Below are 19,042 nucleotides of genomic sequence, written 5' to 3'. Positions count from 1 at the left end.
GGCAAACAATTCAAATAGACCAATAGAAAAGCTTCAAGATTAAGATGAAGAGTGTGTACCAACAAATTCAAGGAAGAGCAACTTCCAAATAAATTTCAATCCACATTTATAAAAATAACTGAGAAACGCCACTCTGGAGGTTAAAGATTTTTGTTGAACTAATTTTCAATTTTACCTTGCAAATTCTATCTTGAAAACCACATCCTTATTCTATTTCAATTTCCCCCTTTAGTTTATTTTTGGGGTGTTTGTGTTTGTGTTTGAACGAGGATCACTTACGAAAAATAAATATAAGACAAAAGAGAGAATATTATTAGACACAAATAATTTTGGTAAACATCTACATTTGTAAGCTAGGATGCACAGACACTTCATTTGGATGTCGTACCCGTGTTGTATCTGTGTCATACCTATGTTGTAACTGTGTCCAAATTGCCGTATCATGTTATAATTTTTCAAAAATTGCTCGTGTCGCTATATCGTACCTGTATCCGTGTCCGTGTCCGTGCATCCTAGTTTATAAGTCATCTCTCATGATAAATGTACTCCCTTTCATTCCATATTATTTGTCCAGTATATCAAAAAATAGATGTCCAATTTCTATAATGAATGTACATATTTTTATAACTACGCAAAAATTTCCCTTAAAACTTAAAAGGATGTCTCCCTTAAAAAAATTGAAAAACTTTCTAAAGTAATTTTGGAAACTTATGATTTTGTTTTTAGATCTGAAGTAAAAAATTGTTTGCTTAAAAAGTTCTGTTTATAAAGATAAACAAAAAGAATAGGACAGGGAGTAACTATGACAATTACAATATCCGAAATTTGATAACTAAATTGAAATTGTTAAATAGAGTACTTACAGAATTAAAATCCAATTCATGACTATAAAAGACGAATTAAAAGCTTTTATGGAATTATGAATAGGAATATTCTTTACACTAAGTCATATCATTAGATTATACTGACAGTTTCATAAAATTATTTATCCTATGAGCATAGCATGATGGTGGTTAAGAAATGATGATAAGGACATCTCTCTTTCAAGGAAGCAGTGGGGATTCAACTTCCCCCTTGGTTAATACAAAAGAGATCATGGATGCAAAATCCATTTGGGGGCATTCAAGTTAAGAGCTTTCAAATTCCTGGGAGTTTCATTACAAGTTTCCTCAAACAATTGTTTGCATTCTGCATAGAGCAGGTTATTATTTCAAACACCAGCAAGCTGATATATGTACAAGTGAAAGACGGAATTTCAACTTTTATTTTTAAACACATACAAACAAACCAAAGATTCAAAAGAATGATGCTAGGTACACATTATCAATTGTACTTACATATTGTGAAGAGTCAGACTTTTTGATGCTGGCAGGGTACCAATTAATTTGTTGTTTCCAAGAAACCTAAGCATGAGGCAACAATACACACATGATACACTAGACATACATGTCAGGTGCAATATAAATAATTAAAACAGTTAGTACTTTACAGGTGAGAGAGCGAATTCATGTTGAAAAGCGAGTCTGGAATCTGTCCAGTTATGCTGTTGAAGCTCAAATCCCTTAGACAAGGAAAGACAAAGAAACTAAAATCACATGGTTGTCTAAATAACAGAAGATAGAAAGTAACAACAAATTCTGAAAACCCAAAAAATCTTTAAGGAAATTAAACTCACACTCAGTATACTAGCCCCAAGAAAGGGAAAATCTTAAGAAGAGAAGAAAAAAGGGGGGAGGGATGCAGGGATGGGACCAGTTAAGTAATTTTGGCGCAGATCCCTGTAAGATATGAAGGAAACTCAATTTCCATAAAAGGACATAATGCAAAGGGCAACACGTATATACATGGGTACACTTTCCAAAAAAAAAAAAAAGGGTAGCAGCAAATATTTCAATAGGTTGATATTGTGCACCATTATACGGTTCAGCTCAAGAACACCAAAATACAAATTAGAAATCATACAGATTGGTGAGGAAAGTCAAAGTCCATAGCTCGTCTGGCAGCTCACCAACAACGTCCAATTCGTAAACCTTCCTGTTATGAAAATTCAAACACAAAGAATCATGAAACAAAATGTTTTAATGATTCAAATATGCATGATTTTCAAGTAATTCTAAATGAAGGTTTTCAACTTTGGCATTATAATAATTTTGTTCACAAATCAGAAAGTTGTTGATTTTAGGAAACTAATGAATTGAAAAGAAAATGTAGAAAAATATTATAATTCTAATTTGGACTTTCTTCATTTTCAGTTTAGCTTCTACACATCAAAGACCACCTTGACATTGATGAGGTTGAAAAAATCAAGACTATAATTGACAAGTTAGATAAAATACAATGATTTAACAAAAGAAAAAAAAAATTGATGAGTATTTAACAAAAGAAATTAAAAATAAATAAATAACAAGAAAGAGAGTGGTTTGTATGGAGGATCACTGTAGANGGGGGGGGGGGGGTTGTACCTAGTGTACAAAGCTCCCCACTTTTGTGGGGTCCAAGGAAAAAAAAAAAAAACCAAATTTGGATTTACAATGAAGTGATCCCAAAACTCAATTATAGAAAAATATGTGCTATACCAAGTTTCTTTCCTAGAAAATCCAAAGCAAGTAACCAAGAAAATATATCATTTCATTTAGATTTACTTTACAGATTCTAGTACAAAATAATCCACATAGATGTGTTCATTTCAGGTTGAGGTTGTTTAACCCATTAACCAGTAGACCAATTCCTGGTTCAAGTACTACGAAGACACACATATTCAACTTAACACATTGCCACCCCTACTTTATCCAAAGAATCATCCATCAACAAGTAAAACTTACAGCTGCCATAAGGATTGGTATTCTCCAATAGTAACTGGAATTGAGTCAGAAATATTGTTATTCCTTAGAATCCTGCAGGATTATGTAATTCTGTTAAAGCAAGAAAAATTAAAGGAAATTAAGAAATTATATGCTAGTTGTAAAGTTGTGATTTACAACTATATTTTATGTTGGATTTTTTCCATGACAAAAAGTGTTGTAATTGCGGGATCCAAAAAGTTAGTGAAAACAAGACTCCAAGAAGTCTGTTGGTAGCAAGAGCTTAAAGGGCTCAAGTACATTGGGCAGACTAGACTTGGAGGGTTTTTGTTATTCTTATACTCCAACTTATTCACTAGTAGATCAATTTCAACTTAGAGGGTCGCGGAGAGATTTTTCGCCAAGTTTTTTGGTTTCCTCTTCGATAACACATCTTGGTGTTATCTTGTGTTTGCAACTCTCTTCCCTTACTCTTGTGCTTTACTTTTATTGTTTATTGTTCATGTGTATGCACTAGAGTAGATCCGGTGATTGCGCTTCATTTACTCTTGTTTTGCACTTAGATAAGTTAGAGTAAAAACAATCTAGCTGCAATTTTTATTTTGGGGTCTAAACAAACTCTTGTGTTTTAGCACAAATTCGAGCCTTTCACTAGTGTTATGCAAATACACACAAACAAAAAGCCTCTCACTTTCTGATACAACAGTAGCACCATAGAGTTTCCTTGCTCTCCAGCCTGGGGCCCATGGCAAACACCATGGACATCTAGCTTCCAGCTAAGGCCCCTTTGAAAGAACCTTTTCAGAATACAAGACACCCCACAACATTTAGATACTAAACATTTTCTTTTTATTCCTATATAATTCTTATATAAGTGAATACGAATCCATCTTCCTTTTTCTCTATAACCAATCTTCTCATTTATGATTAACATCTTCTAGAGTCCTTTTTGAATGACTCTGTTTATATAGAAAATCTTTGTTACCCTTTATTAATAATGAGAAACAATTTGAAAGAGGTGAGTCGGCTGCTAGAGCTGTGGGCAGGAAAGGTAGGAACAAAGGGGAAAGTACTCCACCTAGCATTCCTTCCATCTTGAGAATAATAGCCTGTTTAAGCTCTACCCACAGTTCCAAAGTCAGGTTATGATGCCAGTATGCTTGTTGACAGCTAAGGTAGCAGATCTCATTGCAGAGCTATCAGCATCTCTATCTCTATATAAAGCATGAGCAGCTCCAGGACGAGATCACTATTATGACTTTCCAGATTGAAAGCCAGCAAAAGAGGCATAGGTAGCGTAGGCAAAACAAAAGGCAGTAGGAGCAGGCAAAACAAAAGGCAGTAGGAGCGTAAGCTGGAATCTTACAAGATGTTTAGAGACTTCATTTCCTTAATGAATGCCAGTGAAGAGCTGCCATTAGATAAATCACCTATTCTCCTACATCATACATGGGATTATTAGCCTCAAAGACCTGCAATATATAGACAAAATTAACTATATAGATGTAAACACTCACAAGTCCATCAAAGAAGTTAAATTGGAAAATGATGATGGTATAGGGCCTTCAAAAGAGTTTCCTTGAAGTCTCCTACAAAAACATTTAGGAGTAGCTGATAGTGAACAGTGGAAATATACTCTTGGTGTTGAATATGAACTTGAATACTACATTTTTTATCCAATTTTAACAGTTTTCAACAGACAGTGTACTGAAAGCCTAGTTTGTACTTTAAGTGTGATCAAGAAAAAATAAAGAGAAATTTTCTATTAATATCATCTTACAAGGTTTGAAGATTTGACCAATTCCCTATGAAGCTAGGTATCCGGCCAGTGAGCCCAGTGTTTGATCCCAACCTGCGACAAATAGAAATATTTGCTCAAAAGGAAACATGATAGGATTTTATTTTTATTTTTTGTCAATACATTTAATTTATCTTACATTACAAGCAGGTTCTTTAGATTAGCAAATGTTGGCGGGATCTCACCACTGACTCCAGAACTATCAGCATACCTGTCAAGGTGAAAACTATTATAAAAAAAAAGAAATAAAAGAACTGTTGCAATCCGATACTCATTCCTTACATAATTAAAACTGCAACAATCATCAATCATGATTGATGAGTGTAAAAAACAATAAGGCAGGTGCACACATATGAACCTAAAATGTAGGGTCATATATGTTGGCAGCCCATCAAAATAAATGTAACTCTAAGGTTTACTGCAATATGCTATTCTGGACAAAGTGAAAAAGAGTGGCCTTCATCAGTCATAGCCAGCCACCCACAGGAAAAACCCTAGCCTACTTTTCCCTTCTCTCTAGAGTACTCTGCTTGTTCTAGGGTTCCATCAAACGATTGCCTTGGGATTTCATATTGTTGTACATCCACACTAACAAGCAAAAGGAGGATGTGGAATTTATTGGTTAGGCTTGGAAGACATGGAATGGAGCCAAAGTTCATACTATCTCATTGGGTTTCAGCTAAATAGCATGGTAAGATTCAAAACCCAATTTAGTTTGATGCAATACCATGTGAATATCTACTTCATTGGTATCAGAGCCATAGGGTTCTTTCCCGTTAATTATAAGCCCATAGATGACTTTAGGAGGTCTTTTACACCATGTTTTCGCAACAGACTTAAACAGTAGTTTATATTTGCCCTTGATGGCATCTCTTTGGCTATTTTTTGGCTGCAACATTTTTCCATTAGACTCTTGACATGACAAGGATTCCAATGGGGCTAGCCTTGCTTGATTTGGATGTGTGTGCAAAAAGATATGACAATTTTTCTATTCCGACAGGGTCTAAAAAAATTTTAGTGAAATTTTTGGAAACAATATATAATTTTTTAGCTAATTTAAGGCATTTTTTAGAAAACTTTAACTTTGATTTAAATGTTTTAAAAATTGTGAGCTCCTGCTCTATAGCTTTTGATATTCTGAGTCAATAATTCATAAAAAATGAGAGATATCATATCTCTCATTTTTTATGAATTATTGACTCAGAATATCAAAAGCTCTTGCTCTTTGGTATCTCTTGAAAATCAAATCATACAACCCTTTAATCTTTATTTATACCTTTACTAAATTGACATTCCATGTATCTTGTTTTAGTCATAGCCTTACTTAGCCAAAAGCGTTTAAACTCTAAAGCATCTATTCAAATTTCTAACTTGACATTAACTTTGCTTTTAGTGTAATCTACTAAAAGTATGTCATCAACAAAAAGATATGGGCCTTATGTTGATACTTGATGCAAACTTATAGTGTATCGTAGGAAACTCACTTGTGATGCCTCCACTTGTATTCACATTAGTTACAGATTTGTGATACATATTCTTAATCAACTTAATAGTTATATACCTCATACATTTTTGTTTTTTTGTTTTTGTTTTTTGTTTTTTTTTTTTTTTTTTCTAAAACCCACCTAACATACACTTTTTGTGGGTTTATAAAATGGTGAATTTAATCATTTAACCATAATTCTATTATAGGCCAAGAAAAAACATATCAACAAAACCCCTCATTTAGTCTCTTAGTTTGGTCTCTTGATTGTTTTCTTTTGTGTTCTGTCTTGTGCTTTGCTGTGTTTATTCTCACGAACACATTGTATGTTTCTTTTTCATTTTTTCATCAATAATAATTCTTATATTACCTATCAAAAAAAAAAATATCAACAAAACCCCTCATTTATAAAAATCTAATTCATACTTATTCAAACACCAATAAATTATTAAGACATTCATAATCTTGTTCATGTACTCGAACAAAAATTGCTTTTCAGCACCCAGGGAGTTAAGGACTAAAGCTCTCTCTCTCTTTTTTTTTTCCAAAGAAATGATTATTTTGTGCAACACACTGTATTTAAAAGTTATTTTAGAATAAATCCAAAGCCTACATCTCCAGGCTACCAAATGCAGTCTATCAAGATGCAGAAGTTCACACTAATAATTGAATAGAAAGTCAACAATGTTTTACAACTTACAATTGTTGTAATTTGGTTAAATTCCCAAGCTCAGATGGCAGAGGACCAGAGAAGTTGTTAAACCCAAATGCCCTACAAATTGGCAAGTAAATCAATAATATTGTTTGAAGGATTACATTCTCTTAGGTATTTGTATGGAGGATCACTGTAGAAAAACCAAAAAAAAAAAAAATGCCCAACATGTGGTTCTTACATTAACATCAAAAAACAAAGTACTAAATATGAAAGACAAAATTTAAATATGGTTGAGCCAAATCTTACTTTATCCACAGATGAAAATAAATTCACTATAACTATGAAAATTACAAGGACAACAGTGCACAACACCAAATCAAACATGCTAAATTCAAGCTCTTAAATCCTCTCGGTTGATTAAATCCACACCTCCTCATTTCTTAGTCCTTTACAAATCTATTAATATTATGAACACCACAAAGGTTCCTCTCTCATAATTTAAACCTTTGTAACCACAAGCATTCAGAGTCTGCATGCCAATTATTAGGGAAAAGAAATCCTTTGGAACCAAAATAATTGAAAATGGAGTCAATGGACATAATAAATTGCCAAAGGTACTTTACAAATGTTAACCAAGTTGAAACAAGGACTTAAAAACATGTTCCAAGAAAATAAATACACATTCGTATCAGGAAAATCTTAAAATTTGAGTCCAACCCCGTGGTACATCTCCAATGATACTAGTGAAGTGCAAAAAGGTGCAAAATGTTAATATCACAATAATCCTTGATATATTAAGCAAGCATTGTAAAGAGAAAGATCATAACCAGCAAACCTGAAAGCCTAGAATCAAGTACAAGATTAATAGTATAAAGAGAAAATTACTCAAAATCTAATTGGAGAAGAACAGTGCCTAATTGTATAACTAGTTAAAGGACTACCTAAGCTAAATTGTGTATCATTACCAACTCTAAAGACCTCTGAGCATTAGCATAACTCTGCAAGTTGCATCTGAGTTAGATTTGCTCTTATGTTTAATCCCTGCACCTTGCACAGCCCAAAGAGAGGAGTGGGTACGCACACTGTGTGAAGAGATTATTCTTAAATATAATCACTAAATATATACAGATTTCAAGATCACTGCTAAGTACTGTAAATAAAAATAAGAAGAGAGCAAAAAGAAAGGAGGATTTTTTATTTTTGTATCTCAGCCAACCCATTCCATATATATAATAGAAAAATTTACAAATATCACAAGGAATATTCTAATGGTGATATCTAGCATGGACACCTCACCAATGATATCTTCTAGAACAGTCAAGAATAGGGGCACTCACCAATGGTATCTTCTAGAAGAGCATAAAATTTTCTCTCTATAACAAATACAACCACCAAACATTGACATGCAGAATAGCAAGACATGATAGAAAAATTAGTGTGATGGGAGGTGCTAGGGGCAAATTTTTATTTCTATTTCCCAATTAGACACTATATAAATATATATATATATATGAGAAAAAATATGATGAGATGCCACCCATAAATATTGATATAGCCTCACCCCTTTTTTTTTTTTTTTTTTTTTTTTTTTTTTTTTTTTTTTTTTTTTTTTTTTTTTCACTTATTATCTTTGTATAGTAACTCTTAACCTATAAAATGTCCCAAATTATTGCAATAAATACATCAACATAAGTAAAAATGTGTGTGTATGGAAAGTGGGACTAGCTAAAGTAATGTTGGTTTGTTGGTTTCCATAGCTAGTCAGAAAGAGATCAATCCATCAATGTAAAAGACCAAAACAAGGTCTGTCTTAATGGTTGCATCAATTTGCATCATTAAGAGCACTTTTAAGGCTACTTTTCTACTGACAACTCAGAGTAATATGAAAAGGTGAAAAAGGAGAGCACTATTATTTTCTCTATAATGAGCATATTTACATTAAAAACCCCAGAGACAAGAGTAAGCACAAGAATTGCATTGAGCAAAAACTTACAGTTCAAGGATATGGCAAACAGTGCCATTTTTGTATGAACATTCACATTTGATAAATGGGTTGTAATTCGGGTCTGTAAAGCTGGTGTTATCGATTGCAGCACCACTGCATGGCTCCCCACTTATATTCCATTGACCACCCAGAATTGGTGATATCTTCCATTCTTGAAAGATTGAATTTAAAGCTCTCACTGCAGAAATTAAATTTCCAAGCTATGTACATGTTAGTCAACCTGAGAAACAGCATAGAGCTACACTCTCTGTGATGAAGCTATCTTTTCAATTTTTAATGGTTAATCAATGCTTTAATTTACTCCGCAATGACTAGAAAAGATAAATCAATAACCTAGAGTCATGTTTAAGCTTAGGGGATGTATTGTGAATGGAGGATATATAGTTTTGTTAGTTTTAAATCAATCCTTAAAAACAAATAAAGTCAAAATTGAACTAGATAGGGACTTTATTCAGTTTCACTAGACTAGAATGTAAACCACTTTGGGTGTTTAAAAATATTAAGGATTTAGTTCAATTTGACTAATTTATAATGCTACAAATCAAGAACTAGTTCCTCCTTTTATAAAAGAAAACCCAGCAGTTTAGAAACTTTAGTTACACCATTCAAAACTTGGTTTTACAATTTGTTGAGAATCACCAAAAAGTCAAAGTATAATTTAATTATCTGGCACATTGAATTTTGAATCAAGGTTCCCAAAAAAACCACATGGTTAAATAGTTGGCTTAGGCACTAACGTGCAAATAGAAATTTCAGATTCAATTCTCCCACACTGCCAAAATGCATTATGCTTTATTCTAAATAAGGTGTTGTTTATTGTAAATTAGTGTAATATTTGCAACCAAAATGGTGTTTATGTTGGTCATCTGCTTACGAATAGTCCATTTTTGATGGAGTTATATAATTTTGTATTTGATACACAAACCGGTGATGCCTATAAGAGTGAGAGGAGTGTTTCAATTTTCGCAATGAATGTCCAATTCTTTCAGATATAAGGTATTTAGAATATAGTTCCATTGTGTTTAATGTGGCAAATCAGGAGGAAGAGGAATAGGACTTTCAACGGACAATAGTTGAATACTGAGAGATAGAGATCCAATTTGTGTGATATCATAGATTCATTTTACTCTTGATATTGAAAGTGAACTTATGGATATATACCATTTTTACTCATTTGAAAAATTCCTAATCCAATAAGTCTAATAACACCAAAAACTTCACTCCCTGCCCTGGGTTTTTGAGTTGTGGTGGGCTAGTCGATGAAGTGGCAATGCTATGGAACAGAGGATGCGAAAAATTGGATGAAAAGTTCTGTGCCCCAGACCAAACTGCTTCTGATCAATACAATTGAAATTTTTTTTCTTTTTCCAGTCCTCCTAGACACAACCATTTTTACACCCAATTTCACAACTTGCTAACTTGTGCGATTGTAAGTGGTTGACGAAAAATGGTGGCTCCATAAAATTTGTACAGGGCAAAACAAGTCAACAAATTGGGTGAAAGATTGGGTGTACCCTAGATTTATTCTCTCTCTGTTTTTTTTTTTTTTTTTCCTATCTATGTTTTTTCTTGATTTTTCTACCAGTAACCTTTCTTCAATAATGTTCGATAATTTGCTAATGTTTCTTCTGCAATTAGTATTGATATGTTCTTATCTTAAAGATGATAGTGTGACCTTTCTATAGTCTATACACAACAAAATTGAATACAGTCTAACAAAGTAAAAAAAAAAAAAACAACATTTAGAGAAATGAGAGAGAGAGAGAGAGAGAGAGAGAGAGAGAGGAGATGGGTGCACCTTCATTAGGATCTGTAGCAGCTTTTGTTTGATTCTGGGCATGAGCAACATTAAGAAGGGTAGTGATGATTAAGAGAGCATAGAAGAAGGTAAAGGCAAACATGGATGAGGGTGGTCCTGACATGAATTCAGGTACAAAATGAATCCCAAATAGAAGTTGGAAGTTCAATAAACCCAACACTCAAACTACACACATGAAGAAGTACGAAGCTACTGGACACAGTGAGAGTAAAAAAAACATGCAGCGCTCAGTGCAGGGAAGTCCAACTCAAACTACACATGATCATGATGTATGAACTGGATGTGGATCCACGTGACAATTGACATGTTAAAGTCAAGCGGGGCGCTGTCGCCTGTACTTTTCGTATGGTATAACTATAACATTATTCGACCGCGTTTTATCCCATTCCCACGATGTTGACTGCTTTCCGCAAAAGTTGTCTAATTATTATGATAATAAAAAGAAAGGATTTAGCATATATTAATAATCAATTTTAGAATATTTTTTTATGAAAAAATGAAGTAAATTTTTTTTTAAGAAAAAAAACGAAAAAAAGTAATTCATTTTTTTGACAATTTTTTTTTTAACTTTTTATAAAAACTTGTCTAAAATGAATAGTTAATTAATCGGACCCAAAGAAGAAAAGAAAAGTCTTTCCACTCCAAAACTTAGAAAAATACATCCATTCTTTCACATTCCCTTTCCATTTTTTTTCTGCTATGGTGGATCAAATATGTGAGTGAGGCCCTGAACGATGAGAATTTCTTCCTAACTGAACTAATCAAGAAAATTAAAAACTTAAAAAAAAAAAAAAACAAAACAAAACAAAACAAAACAAAAAATAGTTGCTTTGTTTCGCACATGAAGCTGCATGCATACAATGTATTGCGTTAGTAGGTTTTTAACCACCTTTAGGCCTATATTTTTCTTTATTTATTTTCGAAATTTGTTCACAATTGGTAATTTTGTTAACGAAAATACTTGTTACACATGGTGTTTTTACACGGTGCACTAGTTATGACTTATGAACCAACATATTAATGAATCTGCCAAGTCGACACTCGACACAAGAAGGAGGCGTTGGTTGGTTCCCAATTATATCCAGTTGAAACCAAATTCCAGAACCTTGCAAGCTTTTTTTTATTGCAAGCGTAGGCAGGTGTTGAAGGTGATGGTGAAACGTGGAAGCTACTCTTTTGGTAAAACTTTTTTTTTCTTTTTGGCTGAATAAAAAAAAAAAAAATCACTTTTTACGTTGACGAGTTTAAACTCCTGTACTAAATGACCCTCTAAACTCTGATACTAAATATTCCCATACGACTCGAAGCCAAACGCTAAAGCTAGGCAAACGAGGTATTTAACCTCTAAATTCCCACCCAAGGTCGGGAAACCAATGTAGACCGGGAGCAACTTTAGCATTATCATAGCACTCAAATAGCACAATAATTGAGAGATTTGATGTACTGTAGGCCTAGGTAATAATCTGATGATTATTGTAAAGTTAAAAATGTTGTCAATTAAGGCTAGAATGGTTACAAAATTTCGTACCCTTCCTTTATCTCAGCCTAAATTTCGGTCCATTTGCCATTTCAGTCATTTGCACAAATACTTGGAACAACAGGGGGTTTTTCACACCCCTCCCCCAAATGTTAGTGCTCCAAGAATAAACATTATTTGGTTTTTCACTAATAATTTGATCTAGTTTAAAACTATTTGAAGAATATTTTGGCATATTTATTTATATTATAAAATTAGCAATAACCCCTAAGTAAGTCGGAGTATACCGATATTAAAATATTTTGTTTCAATTGACAAATTATTATTATTATTATTATTGTAAGGACACGTTTTGCTCCACAGCCCAAATGGATGGACAATGGCCCAATGAGGCCAAAACAATGAATTTGTTAGAGAGTGAACTTGAGACTGAATGTTCAATGAGTTAGGAAGATACTGATAACAATAGGTTGTTATTGGTGGAATGAAGAAAACAAACAATTTGAGCAAGAAAAGTTCTCCTCGATTAAGTTTGAGGAAGGTATGTTCTTATTTATTTCTCTTAGACTTATACAGAAATTACAGTTCTTGGTTACACAGTAATCTTTCCTTGGCTTTTCTGATGATCCCCTCTATAAGGGAGTTCATCCCTTATATATTTTCTCTCTTTCTTTCATCTCAGCCATTCACATGTAGATTAGATTGTTAGTCTTGATATTTGTCTCATTAGCACATTCTTGAAATCTTTGTGGGTAGCTGTAAGGCTGAAAGTTACCATTCAGGCATCACTTTCACATTAATACGGTTAGGGGGTCATGGGACGTCCTCGGGTGCGGCCCATGACCCAATATCTATATATCCGAGCCTTCATCCCTACAATTATTATTATTATTATTATTATTATTATTATATATAAAACTGAAACCTTTGAAACTTCCACAATTTTCCACGTTACCATTATTTTCTTTTTCTTTTTATTTTAATTTCTTTTTGTTTTTGGTTTTATATCTTATATATTTATTATTTTTCTTCAACTTGTACTTATCTTATCAAGTGCAATAGTTTTTTTTTTTTGATGGCTTCTCCAGATCTTGCCACATCATTTTTATTTTTTTGATCTAATTCCAATTAGAACACGTCTCTATTTCTCTCTTTTCGTAACCTTCTTTGCCAAAACCCACACTTCATCATTGACTCAAATAAGAGCTACCTCCATAAACCCTAAACCTTCAACAACCCTAAATGTTGTAGCCAGCGTCTCCCTTTGCCTCCGAGAGAAGTTGCTATGCCTTCTAGAGGCTTTATTCTCTCTCTGACTACAATCTCTCCAAGTATATAATCCACTATAAACATATTTTTTTAATGTTTACAATAGAGACTAAGGTACCAGCACAAGCAAAGGATACAGTCGTAGAGAAAAGTGAGGCCATGAAAGACACTACAATAGAGAAGGGAACACAAATAAATGACACTATTGTAAGCACAACTAAGACAATTGTGGATTATACAACATCAACCACAAAGAAAGCAAAGTTGCTCAACATTTATCCATATTGGGTTTTCAATTGTTCATCTAATCTTCCTTAGTAGTAGAGTATTCAAGTCATGTGGCTATAGAGTTACAGTCAAGCTGCTAAGGATCCTATTGTAGCGACAAGGGAGAGTGCAAAAGAATAAGCAACTAGGAAGAAAGAAGAAGCTGAGAGAGAATTGGAGGATATAAGATTAGCTGAAAGAAAGGTATGTGTACCAAAATTATATCTTTACTATTGCATAGACCTTCCATTATATGACTTTTTGAACATGAAATTCTACATGTTTACATTCATAGCTTCACAATACTAAATTGATGTTTGTAAAAGTAGATCACTAACTTAAAGTTGCCACAAAATAGTATACATTTATTTAGAATTGCCAAAGACTAAGGCAGTATTAACTGTATAGATGCATAATATGGATTATGAAAACATGTAGCTTGGTAAGACGAGTCTTGGCAATAATTTAGATTGAATTTAGTAGCAACATCCAAAATTAAGCTATAGTTAATTACTGTAGCATTCATTGGTTTGTTGTAGTTCACCCTTCAATAGTGTACAAATAAACATTCTCTTTGTTTGTATTCGTGACTAATCTGATGTTAGAGACTTTTTATTTGAACTATTTTTCCTTTGTTATTTTCTGCTCTATATTTATTCTTCAAACATATTTATTCCTTTGTTATATTTTGCTCTATGGGTATTTATAGTAAAATATAGGTTAATGCACTTTTTTATTTAGTTAAAATTTTGTATTTTGTTATTGTGATTTTCATGTTTTGATACTTTTGTTGTTTTGTTATTTTCTGCTCTATATTTATTCTTCAAACATATTTATTCCTTTGTTATATTTTGCTCTATGGGTATTTATAGTAAAATATAGGTTAATGCACTTTTTTATTTAGTTAAAATTTTGTATTTTGTTATTGTGATTTTCATGTTTTGATACTTTTGTTGTAAGTGAATGGACAAGTGCTTGCATTGCGAGTGTCCTAGCCAACGTATTCAAATAATTTTTATTTCCTTAGTTACATGTTTCATAGTTTATGAATTATGTTTGTTTTAATTATTCGAATTAAGCTCTTCTTAATTGGAGGCTTGGAGTGACTAAACTTATTGGGAATTTCTATTGAGACCTTGCATTGAAGATAAGAACATTGGCTTGATCCCTTCATGACATTCAAGGTTTGGTCTTATCAAAATGAAATTTTTTTAAGCAAGGTATGCTTTAGTTTCCCCACCTATCAAGCTGAATTTAATTAAGTCTTTTACTATCTTTGATGTTAGGGTGTGTTGTCAATTAGGGGTTTCATTGTGCATTTTTTTTTATTATTTTTTTTTTTGTAAACTGATCATTAATGTACCTTGAAGCAAATTAAATATATATGATTATTATTGAATTATCCCATGCATTGCACGGGTTAACGACTAGCTATTATTATTATTATTATTATTATTATTATTGGTTCTAGAAGTTTAGTACTCCACATCTCCAAGTCTTTCCACGACGCCACCCTCAGATGCCTTGTTTTTGATTTCCAAGTTTTTTTTATTTTTTATTTATTTATCTTTCTACTAATTATGATTTCTACAATTGTGGTGGATTAGGGTTGGTTAAATTGGATGTGTTGAGGATTAATTGATTTGTTCTATATGGTGTTATGTTATGTTTGCTTTTTGTATTTTGTGCTTACAATCTATTTACCAAGTAGTGAAATTTGGCAATTTTGAGGTTTTTGTGAGTTTCTTATAAAACTTTCTGACATATTTTTTGTCATAAACTCAATAAAATCCTAGTATTATGATACGGAACACGAAAAGTTATTTGTTTTCTTGATGATGACTAAACAAAAGTAGTTGGCCAGGATTTGGAATTGGGCAAACTGACCTCTTGGTGCAGTGCAAAAAAATCTCATACTATACCATACTTAATAAATATAGTGTATAGGAAATATTAAAACAGTCACTAGAATGGAATTGACATTGGCTAGCAAAAATCAGCTCCTTAGCCCAGGAAAACCTTCAAGAGTTCCAGGCTTCCAGCAACTCCAGCCTGTCCAAATGAAGATTCCAGCTACAGCCTATTCAGTCTGATGGCGTCCTCCTCCCACGGGTTGGCTCAAGGTTAATTTCAATGGGGCAAATTTTTCTTATGAAAACATTGCAGGTTTGGGTGTTATTATCAGTAATGAAGACGAATTAGTTATGCTGCTTTGTCACAACAAATTTCACTGCCTACCTTAGCTTGGCGTGCCATTTGGTTTGCGCAGGAGCTGGGTTTCAGGAAGGTGCAGGTTGAAGGGGACTCAAAGATTATCGTTGATGCTATTAATTTGGGGGGGCTGCAGTCATCAGATTTCAGTCATATCCTTCAGGGCATCAATACAAGGGAGTCAATACCGTACCAGAGACTGTACCGGTCAATACCGGTGTACCGTTTCGGGTTTACCGCTATTTTTTTATATTTTTAAATAAATATATATATGTATGTGTGTGTATATATATTATAATAAATATAAAAGTTTACCATAAAATATTTTCTCAATTCAAAACTAATTATTCATAATTTTAGACTTTAGTATCAATTAAAAGAAAAAAAAAACACACACACAATATAAAAAATAGAAAACTTAAAAGTTACCATTGCATACTAAGAAAAAAAATAATACTAATAAGTTAATGCAAATAAGTTATCATTCTACCCTAACAAAAATTCAAAAATTACAAAACTTGAAAAAAAAAAAAAAAAAAAACTTTTTTCTGTGGGCGTACCGGCCGGTATTGCCCGAAATTGGCCGGTACATGGCCGGTACGGCTGGTATTTAAACTGGTACGAAACGTTAATGTTTCGATACCGGTATGCAACCGGTACGGCCGGTACCGGTACGGTATCGACTTCCTTGCATCAATATGGTCCTTCCTTTAATTTCTGATATTGTTTTTTGTCATGTTAAACACTTTGATAATTATGTTGCTCATAGATTCGCCAGAAAAGCTAGATTTTGTGACTTTCCTCTTATCGATGGAATCTATTCCTCCAGATATCTATGATGTCTACAACAATGATTTATTATTGATTAAATAATTTTTTAGGCCCTAAAAGAATGGAATTGACAACTGTGAATTGTTGATGGTGCAATCAATGAGGCAACTGTTGACTTGATCTTTCAAGTTGATTTTTTTTAGATACAAAATATAAATTTATTCTAGTCTAATTTAAGTATATGTGTGTGTGAAACTCTCTTTTAGAAACTTGAATTCTGACACTTCTAAATGTGGAGTGACCATCACACCTATTAGTTTCCCAATGATGTATCATGTATATAATCAAGAATCATTTTAATGGGTGTCCTTAAAGCAATTGCTAATAAATAATTTTAGAAAAGTTTTGACACAACTTTTATGAAAAAGATAAAAAAAAAAAAAAAACCTTCAAAAGAATTAATTATTTTTTTCTCATAAAAAGTTTTTAAAAATATATTCTAAATAAATGTCTTTAAGATATCTTAATTTTTTCCTACAACCAATATTTACCCCTTTTCATTCTCAAAAAATAATATATATATTTACCCCTTTCGAAAAACATATGCATAGATTAGACATAGAAAGTATAATTCGAGGCATTGAGAATTGAGATTCGAGACAACTTGAATAAGATGAGAAATTTCGTTTTGATCCATGTAGATCACACTATTAAAACCAAGTTTCTCAAAAAAAAAAAAAAAAAAAAAAAAAAACACAAGACTTGGGCTTGTTCGACCAAGATTTCAGTGAACTAAACAATGGGCCGGTTCTAAGCGTCGAACCTATTTACAAAGATTTCTAGCTATTGTCTAACAAGCCAACAATAATTGAGCTACATATGAATCCTGATATACTTAATGAAGACATAGTACATTTATTCAATTGAAATGTTAGACATTATCAAATTTAAAAGCAATCACAAAATATGTCTTCTTCTTTTTCACCAAAAGACTTGAATTTTATTTCATTAAGGCATGTCTGCCTGATAAACATTCAAACATTGGATTGGAACATCCTTCATCTATGTATAATAACCTGTGATATGTCGTGCATGTCTGGCAAAGTTGTGAGCTACTTTGTTACTTTCTCTACTAGCATATTGGAACCTAACCCCACTAAACCGATTTGCCAAGACTTGTGTATCCCGGATCAGCAAGCCATAGGTTGCAAATGGTTGTGATGAGTCTGTTAGTGCCTTCATGACTATTTGACAATCACCCTCAAAGACAACTTTGTCAAAACCCAGCTCAACAGAGAGTTCAATGGCTCGGATAGCAGCCAAAGCTTCCATCTCCACCACTGAAGCTGTAAGTTGGGAATTTTCTGATGCAGATGCCATCACCAACCCATTACTATCATGCCAAATGATTCCAATTCCTACTCTTCCCTCCTCTTGGAACGTGGTTGCATCAATATTTGCTTTATACCAGCCATTAGGAGGGGGTGACCACCTAGCATCTGTTCGGATTGAGGGCCTTGTGTTGCGTGACTTTTGCTAAGTTGATCTGTACTCCATCAAGGCGTCATGTGCTCTCTGTGCAACCTAATTTAGTGGGAAGCCCGATGGGGCTGTTCTAACCTATGAAGCACAGACGTGGCTAGGAGGGTGCTGCATCGGAGTCCAACGTGGCTGCCGCGCAAAGGTGCCACGTTTGAGCTTTTTTATTTTTTATTTTTTTATTTTCACAGATTCGCGTCGACTCGGCTCGATTCGTGCTGACTTGGCTTCGATTCATGCCGACCAGGCAAATTCACCCAGAATCAAGCCATATTGGCCGAATTGGGTTGTATCAATCGGCGATCGAAACAGTTGAAATGGACTAAAATGGCCGAAATTGGCCTTGAATCATGCTGGAACAGCTAAAATCGGCTTTGAATGAGGCCCAAACATCCTAAATCTGTCATTCCTTAATTTTATTCTGAATATTTGTTGCTTCTTTTGTGTTTTGTTTTGTGTTTCTTGCCTTCTTCTTTCTTTGTTTTGTGAATCAAGGCATAGTAATGTGTTTTTTAAGAATATTTTAATAGTAAAAATATAAAGAAAATAAAAATAAAAATATTTTTAATAATTTTTTAATTGTCGCACCCCGCCGCACTTGCACCTAACTTTTTCAAAAATTGCCGAGTCTCGCACCCGCATCTGCACCCACACCCACACCCGAATTTGGAAACGCACCCCTGCTTCATAGGTTCTAACCTTATTTCGCCTGAGCCAAACCGTCCAAGCTTGCATAGCAAAAAGATCTTCATTGCAATCCGAATCCAGAACATGAAGGAGCAGTTGAGGGAAATCAACAAATGTCATTTGATGTCTGAAATTCCATTGATTGTTATCTTCCCACACCTGTGCTAACTCCGGGCAAGATCAGATTGCATGGAGCATGCCAGCATGGTCTCTTCTTGTTGCGAACAGAGGGGACAGATTGAATCTTCTACCACACATCG

General features: G+C 33.4%; 1 protein-coding gene across 1 annotated transcript in view; it reads right to left on the bottom strand.

The window, feature by feature from the left end:
- LOC112036546 (probable LRR receptor-like serine/threonine-protein kinase At1g56130) overlaps window positions 1-17,936 on the bottom strand; it is a 29,350-nt gene extending 11,414 nt beyond the window's left edge. The window contains 11 exon segments of the mRNA XM_065776838.1: window positions 1,338-1,403; window positions 1,490-1,561; window positions 2,823-2,894; window positions 4,168-4,239; window positions 4,319-4,390; window positions 4,582-4,653; window positions 4,739-4,810; window positions 6,783-6,905; window positions 8,731-8,920; window positions 10,541-10,657; window positions 17,633-17,936. Of these exon segments, the coding sequence (XP_065632910.1) occupies window positions 1,338-1,403; window positions 1,490-1,561; window positions 2,823-2,894; window positions 4,168-4,239; window positions 4,319-4,390; window positions 4,582-4,653; window positions 4,739-4,810; window positions 6,783-6,905; window positions 8,731-8,920; window positions 10,541-10,657; window positions 17,633-17,936 (1,232 nt within the window).
- Between the last annotated feature and the right edge of the window lie 1,106 nt (window positions 17,937-19,042).

This window comes from Quercus suber, unplaced genomic scaffold (assembly GCF_002906115.3).
Source record: "Quercus suber isolate HL8 unplaced genomic scaffold, Cork oak 2.0 scaffold_143, whole genome shotgun sequence".
NCBI lineage: Eukaryota > Viridiplantae > Streptophyta > Magnoliopsida > Fagales > Fagaceae > Quercus > Quercus suber.
The sequence above is the reverse complement of the archived record's forward strand: the minus strand, read 5'-3'. Positions and strand labels throughout refer to the sequence as shown.